Source organism: Octodon degus, unplaced genomic scaffold, assembly GCF_000260255.1.
Source record: "Octodon degus isolate 3935 unplaced genomic scaffold, OctDeg1.0 scaffold00155, whole genome shotgun sequence".
In the NCBI taxonomy this organism is placed as follows: domain Eukaryota; kingdom Metazoa; phylum Chordata; class Mammalia; order Rodentia; family Octodontidae; genus Octodon; species Octodon degus.
In genome coordinates this window covers 6,322,396-6,334,798 of record NW_004524731.1, presented here as the reverse complement: position 1 = coordinate 6,334,798, position 12,403 = coordinate 6,322,396, and the positions used below count along the sequence as shown (strand labels likewise).

Below are 12,403 nucleotides of genomic sequence, written 5' to 3'. Positions count from 1 at the left end.
CGGCCGCCCCTCGCCCGCCCGGCCGCCCCTCGCCCGCCTGCCTCTCGCCCGCCCAGGCTCCACCGGGGATCCCCCTTCCCATGCCGCTGGCCTGGGACGGCTGGCCGGCGCAAGCCTGCTTCCTCCGGGTGGTCAGGTGCCTGCGTGCCTGCTGGCCAGCGCTTCTCTGCCATCTTCCCTGCGGTTTTTCTCGCAGGGACTTGAGGATTTTGCGTCTTCTCCTAGATAGTGCATGTTGTCTTTTACAGTTGATTTCTGCCTCCAACCCTGGGCCTGTACAGACTGGGGAATCTAGGGAACCATCTGCCCCTTAAAGCTCTCTTCTTGCCTTAATCAAATCCTTATCATATAGTCTTTCTCAGAAAGTCATGTATTCTTCTTAACTCTTTTCTGATATATTTCTTCCTATCCTTTGCAGTATATGTGGTTATCTCTTGGTGTAAATCCCATTTCTGAAGTTCAGCTTGCAGTTTGCAATTTTTATTATCCTTTCTGGATCATCTGTTCACACTTGTAAGCCATTGACCCTAAAGTATTTGACTTTAAGTTGTTTAGAAAGAGGGCAATAAAGAAAAATTAAATGCTTACCAAATTGGGGACTAGTCACTGTTGCTTATTCCAGAATAATAAAAATCATTTTCTCAGAATTCATAATGCAAACTAGAGAAGGGGAAATAAATTCCTTTACCACTGTTCTCTGAATTTGAGGCTGCTTTGCTACTTTCATTATGACATATATGTACCTCCTGCTTGACATGCTCAGCATTTATTTTTTTGTCTTTTTGAGAGAGTTTCATTGTACAGGCTGGCCTTGAATCTCATTTTGTAGATCATGCTGACCTCAACTCGCATTGGTCTTCCTGCCTCAGCTGCCAGAGTGCTGGGATTACAGATGTACTCTGCCATGCTGGGCAGCACTACAGTTTGTGAATATATATATATATATATATATATATATATATATATATTTTAATACCAGGGATCAAACTCAGGACCTTGTACTTGCCAGGCAGGCATTTATGCCACTGAGCTATTCAGCGACAAGGCAGCTCATCAGCGAGCAAGAGATCATGAGTTTGATTGCCAGTTCCAAAAATTGCAATAATAATAATAACATCTACTGTTAAGTACTGGTTATTCCATTCTTTTTTTCTTCTGAAAAACAAATGCACGTGTAGCTTTTTAAAATGTATTAGAGTTTTGATTTCCATCTTTATGTACTTTTATATTTAGATCAGTCATTACTTAAGCGGTCATATTGGTCACATAAAAGGTTATGATTTCCTTATCTTTTGAAACTGAAGGGATGGGGATGTTAAAAAAGAATTAGAATGTGTTATGCCCATCTACTAATCCAACACAAGGAATGTAAATATTATGTATTACATATCTATACTGCTAAGCTAAAGTTTAAGTCATACATATTTTTTAAAACCTTGAAAGGAAATTACAACTTTTTTTTTTTAATTGAACCAGATCTCACACATGCTAGGTCAGCACTCTACCACTAAATTGTATCCTCAGCCCTATGATTGTCTTTACATAAATCTGCTTCTACAGTCTGTCCCTTGGTTCATGAACAATACTGATTATAATGTAAAATAGTATGACTGAAAGAGCAGATTATGACAAATCTGAAATATGCAGCTCTACAGAGGAGCAGAAACATCTGGGGCATGGGCTTTCTCTATTACCATGATACAATCTTGAAATTAGACTTCTGCCAATCCTTAAAAAGAAAAACATTTAGCCCAAAAATTCAGACTGAACAATATTTATTTTCCACAAAGTTATTAAAGTCAGAATCAATTACTGTATTGTGGGGTTGCAAAAATTGTTTATGTTATTAGAAATGCCATACTGGATCTTTATTTGATATACTAAAATACAGTGATGAAAATTATGACAATGATGCAAGAAAGTAAGCACGGTGACATGTGACTTATCCCAGTTACTTAGGAGGCTGAGGGGTGAAAGTCTCAAGTTCATTATATCATACTGGCATAATGTTATTAAGATTGATTTTTGAAGTCAGGAGATAAGTATGCTAAATAGGGAGTGGGTATCGTGTCTGTGTAGATTGACTGCAATATTAGTGTGTCATCGATGTTTATTTATTTTTGGTACTGGGAATCAAATTCATGACCTCACACTTGCCAGGGAGATACAGTGCCACAAGCTATATCTCTAGCCCTGTCATCAAAATCAAGTAATTTGTTAGTCAAGGATGCAGTTTGTGAAGGACATGAGTTGTAAGGGTGTGTTATATAAAGAGCTTTTTAAAAAATTTTCTTCTCCCTTTTGATCTGTTTTATGGGCCCTATAGGATGACTATGTTCTAAACAACACTAACACATTGCTCAGAGACTTTTATTCAGAGAATAGAATTCAAACACCTTTGATCACAAAATCTTCTGTGACCTGTATTTGGTCATCTTATGTACCAATCCCTGCTGACCTCCAGAGTTCTCCATCTCTGCCAATCTCTTCTTATTTTCCTCACATTTGTCATATAAATTCTGGTCTCACACTTCACCCTTCTTAGCTTATCTTCACCCACTTCGCCTTGACCTGTTGTTGTTCCTTGGGGTCTTATCGCTGGTCTGCTACATTTTGTGAAATTGAATGTTGGTGTTTTTCCTGTATTCACTAGCTTCTGTTTTCCGAGCCGTAAGGTATATACGTTCATTCATTTAGTAAATAGATAGATGCCTGACTTCGTTCAAAGTAACTGGGGTGCAGAGCTAGACAAGAGGTGTTCTCTTGTAGGTAAAAAGAAGTTATTCCAAATGACCCTTGTTGGATGTGCACACTAGAGAACAGTATAGATTGATGGGTTGGGGTCTGGACAGCAGAAAGGAGCATTTGCACAGGGTGGTCAGGGAAGGCTGGCGGGGGGGGGGGGATTTGAGTCTGTAGTGCTAGGTCTCCCTCCCAAATAACTGATTATTTTAATTTGGTCTAAGATGGAGCTATACACTCATGAGTTTACAACTTTCCAGACAGTGGTATCAGTGCATTTGAAAACCACTGACCAAGAGGAAGGGAAATCCAGTCACCGGGAAGAGCTAGTATGTGAGGTCTCACTCTTGCAAGTAAGCTTCATGAGGCTGTAATATCTATTGCATCTTTTTTCTCTTTATTTCATTACTAGAGAGTGTACTTAGTGCTTTATGCATGCAAAGAAAGCACTCTGCTACTGAGCTATATCCCTAGCCCTTTCTTACTTTATTTCTTATTTTATTTTTGACAGTGTATCCCTAAGTTTTCCAGACAGGCCTTGAATTTGAGACCTTTTTGCCTCAGCCTCCCAAGTAACTGGGATTACAGTCACATGTCACCATGCCCACTTTGTTGCATCATATTTATAAGTCAATTTTAATAACTGGATTTTAGTGTGTGAAACAATAGCATATCTTAAAACAAATCAACATCTCCTATCCCTCTCCCCTTACATAAGCCTACTGTACTTTCTGCAGTAAAAATTGGGATGTCTTCTATGACTTCTTCCTGCATGCCCATCCTGGAGTGCTGTCTGCTCTACCTCCCAGTGTTGATTTAGTCCCTCACTCCCATGAAAGCCACCACTTTATAGCCTCCAGTCCCTGTGCCCAGCCCTGTATCCTTGGTGCAAACCAGAGTTCCCTGTAAAGCTGAAATCTGATCAAATCACAACCGATATGTCTCTTGGCCCCCACATTGATCTCAGAATAGAGCCTGACTCCTCTGTCTTATCTGGTCATCATGTCTTCTCACTTCTGGCCATGCCACTTCCTCTTGGTGAGCTCCACCCCAGGTAGCCTACTTATGGGTGGTAAATGTGAGTGCATTTCCAGGTATGTTGCCCAGAACTGGTGGTAGCAGGTGTACTCTTTGAAATGATTCTGTGACTCTTGCTTGCTCTTTAGGTAGAAGCTTAGATGTCAACTCTTGTAAGCTGTCCTGACATGTAGTATTGAGCACTGCCCTCATTTTATCACTTAGACATGACCAAAGTACTATGTCATCAGCACTGTCTCACCACCATTGGCTAGCCAACATTAATAATGTTGGGCCAGCCAAATAGCTCAGAGGATTAAAGCGCCTGCACGCAAGCGCAGGGGCTGGGGGTTCAATTCCTGGGCGTGCCATGCTGGCCCCACCCCTGGGGTGCTCTGAGATAGCAAGTGAGACTGGGCGTGGTGGCACATGCTTGTAATCCTAGCTCTTGGGAGGCTGTAAACAGATGGATCACTACCAGTCCAACCTAGTAGTGAGACCCTGAACACCCTGTAGACCCTTCCCTAAAATTAAAAAAAAAAAAAATTGATGAGCAGGCATCAAAATGTTAAGTAGGAAATTCTTAATTCAATGAACAAATGCTCTTAATGAAAACAAAATTTTAATTTTTATATAATACATATATATGTGTGTGTGTATATATATATATATATATATATATATTTTTTTTTTTTTTTTTTTCAATTACCCTTTTTTGCAGGAGAACCATGCCATTTCTGGGTCAGGACTGGAGATCTCCTGGGTGGAGTTGGATTAAAACTGAAGATGGCTGGAAAAGATGTGATTCCTGTAGTCAGGAGCTTGAAAGTGAGAACAGCCGGTGTACTGTCACTCATGACCTGTAAGTCACAGCCAGCAGAAGATGCCAGCCTGACATTTATGGCCTACCTCTTTTTCATGTCCCTGCAGAGCTCCCTAACTTATAGTTTTAAAATTGTCCATCAGAATGTGTGAAGTGAGTTATTTTGCTAATGGAGAAGCCTGGTGGATTGCCTAATGTTCTGTATGGTCTTTTTTTTTTTTTAATTTTTTTATTTATTACATTTATTTATTGTGTGTGTGTGTGGCCAGCTCAGCCCACCAGGGGGCGGGGCTGGCTGGCATGTGGTGCTGGGGGATCGAACGGAGTTCCCTGTGCTTTGCCAAGCTTGTTTCAAGTAGGTGCTTTAGACCACTGAGCCATCTCTCCAGCCCCTGTATGGTCTTTATTATTGAAAACACATGATGTTCACAATAATGTAGGAGCTAGAAATTTTATTTAATCCCACAGTATACAGAGGAACGTGAGGAAATTAAAATACGCAGTTTTCTCAGAATATGTTAGGGACATAGTAATAGACTTACCTAACACAAAAAACCTAAAAGTATAAGACAACGTAGTGATATTGCTTGGTGACATTATCAGGGGCTGAGTGACATTCTGTCAGGTTTCTCAGCCATCCTGAGAGTACAGCTTCATCTGCAAGTTCTGAGAAGGTGCATCATCCACCTTGTCTGCATTCTAGTGGGGGACATAGATAAGACAACAGGAGCCACAAATTATACACAAGTGTGCCCTCATTGCATTGGCTGAAACACTGGCCTCCAGGAGGCTAGTGTAGTGGTCTGTCTTGTGTGTGGCCATGTGACTAGTTAAAAATCTAACATTGCATGAACACAGAAGCAAGGCAGGTGGCAGTGATACTGCAGTTACCAGCAGTCATGCTCAGTGGTAGCTGAGAAAGTAGAGGCTTAGGACAGTCTTGAGCCCTCATCCTCTGGAGTGCCATGGGTCTAGTCATGGATTTTACTGAATGTTTTTATTTGACATTTGCATTTGTAGCAAATGCATGTGCTAGACCATCTTTTTTCCTAAACAGAAGTTTAGCAGCTTTATACCAGAGACCAGTTTTGTAGTATTGGAACAGAAATTATATTTATATTATATTATGTAGAAATTATATTGGAACAAATATTATTAGTGCAAATAACATTTATTAAGAGTATATTTGCTTTTTTTTCTACCTTTATGAATTTTATTTAACATTAATGGTATAAAGTTTGAGGTTGGTAACATTGTTGGTATTGGATTAATGTTACACAGTTTTCAGTTGTCTAGGTGGTAGTCAGAATCTGGGGAGGGTTGTGGGCCACCCAAGACTTAGTGGGTATCCAATGCTTGCTTCCTTCCCAAGAGAACAAGTTGCTTAACTTTGAACCTAGAATTGACTAAATAAAACCATGTGTAACCACAATTCCTGTTTTCTGCTACTGGGAATTAAACCCCAAATAGGCAAGTACTCTGCCATTGAATTGTATCTCCAGACTTGCAACTGCCATTTTAAGTGACTCAATAAAATAAACCTATCTTGCTCCACAAGCCTTTGAGAAGCAGCACTTCCAGTTCTTTTATTTGGAGTGGAATTTAGAGCAATGATCATAGTTTAAAAAATATATATAGTGTAGATGATCAAGATTTTATGTTAATGTACTTTTTTAAACACAGATGAAAATAGATTTAAAATATTGTTGTTGCTTAGATTCCCTTCATTTTAGAATTGAAAGTTCAGACAAAATAAATGTGAAATTAGGCCATTCATCTAGCTACAAATTCATTCAGCGTCATGATACTGCCAAAGCCAGTGATGCTGCAGCAGCAGATATTAAACCCTTTTCTGAATACTTAGTTCTTCATTGCAGAGGCATTACTTACTAGAATTTACAGAAATGCAGAAATGTCTTTCTGCAGAACATAGCATGACACACAAAGTTTACCTCACACCCCTCTAGGTAACTCTTCTTATTCATAAGGTTTGGATGTATACAAGGGAGGAGGGGACAGCCAGCCAAGATCCAGTGGAAATGGCCAGCATTTACCAGGCACTAAGTTTGCGTGCAGGGGGTCAGGGCAAATAAGAGGTCAATACACTGTATAAACAGGAAGGAGCACTCCCAAGGACAAAGGGCACTATACTTGCCATGTAGTCCCAGTAGGCCTTGAACCTATGATCCTTCCACCTCAGCCTTCCAAGTGCTGGGATTATAGCCATGCATTACTCACAGTTTATGTGGGATAGTTTATCTTGAGAGCTGTGAAGCAGAACTTGTAGACTCTTACCTGTTCGTACCTCCCTTTTCTGTGAGGTAGCAGGCATGGCTGAGATGACACATGGAGGACACTGACCTCCCTCAGGATCCCTGTGCTCAGCCATGTGTGTCACTCAAGATCCTGGGAGTTTTTCTTTTTCTTTTTTTATTACAATTTTAAAAAAATTTTATTTATGTGTGTGTGTGTGTGTGTGTGCGCGCGCGTGTGCGCGGCCAGCTCAGCCCACCAGGGAATGGGGCTGGTTGGCATGTGGTGCTGGGGGATTGAACTGCGGTCCCTGTGCTCTGCCGAGCCTGTTCCAAGTAGGTGCTCCAGACCACTGAGCCATCTCACCAGCCCCCCCTGGGCATTTTTCTCCACAGTAGTTCATTGGCATCTTTTTACCACAGGTTTGTTTGTTTAAAACTTAGTAAATACTAAGGCCAGCGAGATAGCTCAGTGGTCTAAAGCGCCTGCTTAAGCAAGCATGCAGGGACTTCGGTTTGATCCCCAGCACCACATGCCATGCCAGCCCCGCCCACAGGATGGGCTGAGCTGACCATAAAAAAGAAAAAAATAAATAAAAGAAAACTTAGTAATACTCTTTTTAAGGCTTATTTTGTGTACTTGACTCTCTTTGGGTATAACCATGGAGATTGCCATCAATTTAGCCCCTTCTAGAATTAGCTGCGTTCTATAAAAAGTATTTTTGAATTGTGGATCCCTCCAGCGACAAAGACTGAAGAAACTGTGCTGTTGATTCTTGTCTGAAAATGTAGACGTGGTCTGTCATAGCCCTGAGGGGTTAGAATTCACAGGTCATCCTGTGTCTGGTGAGTTGATGAAACTTGTCATATGTGTCTCCCTGTAGGTTCTGTAGAGTCTTGTAGGTTTTGGTAAAACCCATTTGACCTTCCGTATATATTTTTGTGTATGTATGTGTGACCACAAAGAAAAATATAATTAAGTGATGCAAATAGTTTGTTTCATTGTGACACTCAGAAAATACTGCTTCCAGTATATCTGCCTGCCTGCCTTCCTCCCTTTGTTTCTTTCTTCCTCTGTGGTGAGATTGAAGAGTTTTTTACCACATGTGTTAGGCAAGCATGTTATTTATTGCTTCTTATATAATGATTTATTTTGGATTGTAAACTCCTGTCTTTGACTTTATTTCACTCTTTATTTATTTATTTATTTATTTTTTGTGTGTGGCCAGCTCAGCCCAGCCCACCGGGGGGCGGGGCTGGCTGGCATGTGGTGCTGGGGGATAGAACCGCGGTCCCTGTGCTTTGCCAAGCTTGTTCTAAGTAGGTGCTTTAGACCACTGAGCCATCTCTCCAGCCCCATACTTTCACTCTTATCTCTTCCCTAAATTTATATTTGCTATCAGTTATAAATTACTAATTTCCTCATTGTAAATGAGCAGCAAATCATGCCTCCCAGAGGATATAAAGAAGCAGCCCAAGGTTTTTAGTCCCTGATCTGTGTAGGTAGCCAGTGGCATGGTTACCTACTGAGATCTCAGAGTGTGCAAAGAATCATGTTCTTTTTTTTCTGCCTCAACCCTGCCACTGCCCTGTGGTTTCAGTGTCCATCTATGGACTCATGTTTGCTGACCCTGGTGCTGATCTTTTTGTTTCTAGGATTTCATTGTCTTCTCTTGGCTATTTTGGCTGCTCCTCAGTGACTCTAACATTTGAAACCATGAGTTCAGGCGTGCCAACCTTACAATCCCCTTGGTCTAGGTTTCCTGACAACCACTTCATCTGCTGACCTGATTTTCCTACTCTGTGAAAGTCTTTGTTGTGTCTCTTTTTGCCAGCTACTAGTCCAGTGTTCTTGTTGTTTCAGAAGTACTCTTGTCAGAATCCTACTTCCATTCCAGTCTTTTATTATGATTTATGCTGGTTCCCACTCTGCATCAATCATTACATTAGTGTCTTAGTCTGTTTCTTTCTTCTTTGTTTTGCATGGGAAATCAAATTGAACACCGTGCGCTTGCCAGGCAGGTGCTGTGCTGCTTAGCTGAAATCTCGCTGCTGGGACAAAATATCTGATACCCACAAACTAAAGGAGGAAAGCTCACAGTTTGTAGATTTCAGTCTACAGTGGGCTGACTGCAAGGCAAGGTGCCATGGCAGAAGGGAATAGTGGAGGATAAACAGTCAGTGGGAGGGCAGGCAGGCAAGAGACAGTGAGCCTGCTTTCTTTATTTCCCTTTATATTCTGTTCAGGCTGCAAGCCTTTTGGCCACTGCCCCTCACAGCCAGGGAAGAACTTCTCTCTTCAATAACCCATCACAACTATGCTAAGCCAATCCAGTTGTCATATCCATAATTCAGTATTGTACCCACAATCCAACCACCCTCAAAAACTCCCAGAAGGCTTGGGGGGGAGCTTATAGGTATAAGCCCTAAGCAGCAACAGAAAGATTCCACCACCCCATGCTGGGGTCCCGCTGACTCACTCATTGCCTGCCCTGTTCACACAGATGCTCGTTAGGTCACTCAGTGGACAGATAACTTGAATACTTTTTTTTCTTTTTTGGCGGAACTGGGGATTGAACTCAGATCCTTGCGTTTGCCAGTCAAGCGCTTATCCTACTGAGCCATCTCCCCAGCCCTAACTTGGATACTTTTTGACCTTCTTTTTTGTGCTCTGTGGATCAAGTACTAACCTCTTCATGGGCATTGATGCTGCCTTTTCCACTTTCTGCAGGTTTTTGCTCCCTACATACTTAAGGAAATCTGATGCCATCACTTATTCTTAGGATTCAATGGATTTAAAAGTTTCTCCTCTGTTAAGTATCCAGGATCTTCCTTAATTTTTCTGAGGTACATGAGATGCTCTGTGCTTTATTAAAGCCCTCACAGTGACCAACAAGTGTGTTGTTCTCTTCCCCATGACCTACCCTAGAGTAGAGCCAGTGGGTCTTTCCTGTGAGGCTGCAAAGAAGGGAGCTGAGTTTTCTGCTCGTGGGCCAGCAACAAAACAAGTCTTACCACAGCCCAACTGGATGAAGTATTTGCAGGGACCATACCTGGACACATCTCTGGTTTCATTGTTCCACATGATGCTATGCTTGTTCATTCTACAGTATTTATTAAGCTTTTACTCGGTACTGTCAGTGCCAGGATGTGGACATAGAACAAACAAGAACCTATGTCTTATGGAGCTTGTGTTCTGGAGGGTTGGGTAAGCAGCAGGGCAGGGTGTGTTCCCTGTGGAATTTTTTTATGTTATTCCGGAGACAGGAATGCTTTAGGTGGGTAGTGCTAGGTGACATCTTGGAGTGTGGCGTCCCCTGAAGGCATCTGTGGAGCAAACTCTTAGGCACAGAGCTGAATGGACAGAGGGACAGCTGAGAGCAGCGAAGAACAGAGGCCCCAAGGCAGGAGGGTGACTGCCACATTCAAGGACAACAGGCCTTCCTTATTGTGGATCAGGAGGAAGCCAGAGGCTGTTGCCATGGGATGAAAGGACTAGGCTTTCTTTCTTTTTTTTTTTTTTCTTTTTTTCAGAACCATGTATTGAACTCAGGCCCTTGCGCTTGCCAGGGAAGCGCCTATTCCACTGAGCCATCTCCCCAGCCCAGGACTAGGCTTTCTTGACATGCAGTAAAGGCAAGTTTTGAGCAAAGCAGAGTTATGTGGTGTTAAAAATATTGCCAAGAAGTAAGATGGAACTGGGGCTAGTTTTGAGATGCCGTTGGGAGTGCCCCACATGAGAAACAATAGCTTGGAGAAGGTGGAGTTCGTGGTGTGGTGAGGGTTGGCTACAGGGAAGAGCAGTGGAGAAGGGTAGTGCTGGACCTATGTCTCTGGAAGGGGGTGGGGCGTGTGAACTACAGTAACATCTAGGTCCCTATTCTTGCACACAGGGTCTGCAAGTATCTGTGCCAGAAGCAGAATTACTAGGTCACAAGCGATGTCTCTCCATCCCTTTATGTTGAACTGGTTATTAGAGTGTACTTCTAATACCATTATGTGGTCATCCTTTTTTTCCACTTTGCATTTATTGGAAATTGTGCATATCAGCTCATATCAGTGTATCTCATTCTTTCTATTGATTTTTTTTTTTTTTAATGTATTTGTTTACAGGGTCTCACTACACAGATTGAACTCTAGTGATCCTCCTGTTTTCAGCCTCCCAAGCACTGGGATTACAAGGATGTGCCAACATACCCAGTCTCAGTCACCAGCACGTCCTGGGGGCGGCGCCTGCGTGGCACACTGGGGATTGAACCCTGGCCCCTGTACCTGCCTAAGCAGGCACTTTGGTCCACTGAGCTATCTGAGCAGCCCCATATTTCATTATTTGGGTGTAGCTTATTTATCTAAGCTTCCACTAACAGCATTTTGGTTATTTTCTTTTCATTATTTCTTTTTTCTTTTTTTGTGTGTGGTGGCAGGCATTGAACTCAGGACCTTTCACTGGCCAGGCAGATGCTTAAGCCAGTGAGCTGTCTCCCTGTCTGTTTTCTTTTCTTTTGCTACCAGAAACTGAACTCAGGGCCTCATGCTTATCAGGCAGGTGCTATACCACTGATCTATGTCTCTGCCTCCATTTATTCTCACACTAGCATTAATGATCTGTGTTGTTAGCCTTATTTTTCTAATTTCAAAAATCAAATTTTATTTTAAAGTTAATTGCAAAAATAATATATGCCTTTCAAAAAGTAAAGAATCCAAATACATGCAAAGAACATTCTAATCATCGTCCTCCACCAAACCATCCCTTCCATTACTACACTGTTGAGGTAATTTTAATAGCAGGTATATTCCTTAACATTTTTATTTATGCTTATGGTGGAATTTTATATTTAAAGTTCTAGTCATCATATTACCCTCCAAAATATTACACCAACTTAAAAATTCCCATGACCTCTACTTCTTCTGAAATTCACTATACATTAGAGCAGGCTCCACACTGCATGAGATGCAGTTGTAGAAGGGAGCAGAGGTTGGAGTGCATCCCTGCACCCAGTGGTGCCTCATGGCTGTGGCTATAGCTGCAGCTGCACTGTGGAAAGTGTTTTTTTCCTTTACTTAAGGACTGAAGCTTCCCCACACCTGCCATTTGCTGTTTTTCCTAAAGTAGAATGGATGCTTGACTTACAAACTCAATTCATTCATAAGGGCTAGTTGTGACTCAAGTTGGTTATAAGGCAAGACTTTTTCCTATAAGAAATAGTGGAAATACCCATAATGCATTCCAAACTCAAAGCACCCCTTAATTCACCTTTTCCTAATAAAAAAAGTGTTGTATAATGTGCATAATTTACTAACACCATTAATTTTCCTGGCTAGATTTATCAGAAAGTTATAAAAGGCACTAATTTACCAGAAACAATAATTCATAGTGAACTCATTCAGGTTGATATCTTTGGTTTACAGGAAGGGAGAATGAAATGGAAAGTGGGTTATTGTTTGGAAGGAGAGCCCCCTTCCAGAACAACATCAGGAGTCTGGCTCTCTGGTGTCTTTTCTTTTCTTTTCTTTTCTTTTCTTTTCTTTTCTTTTCTTTTCTTTTCTTTTCTTTTCTTTTCTTTTCTTT

At 41.5% G+C, this 12,403-nt stretch overlaps 1 protein-coding gene and 1 pseudogene across 2 annotated transcripts in view; one reads left to right on the top strand and one right to left on the bottom strand.

Annotated features, from left to right (window-relative positions):
* The window catches only part of LOC101577108, a 10,989-nt pseudogene extending 7,467 nt beyond the window's left edge, over window positions 1–3,522 (bottom strand).
* Window positions 1–12,403, top strand: part of Fbxo25 (F-box protein 25) — a 49,077-nt gene that overhangs the window by 777 nt on the left and 35,897 nt on the right. For both annotated transcript variants that reach the window (XM_004642511.2, XM_004642512.2), the window contains exon 2: window positions 4,481–4,621. In XM_004642511.2, coding sequence (XP_004642568.1) covers window positions 4,488–4,621 — 134 coding nt within the window. In that variant the 5' untranslated portion in view covers window positions 4,481–4,487. The remainder of the gene's footprint in view (window positions 1–4,480; window positions 4,622–12,403) is intronic.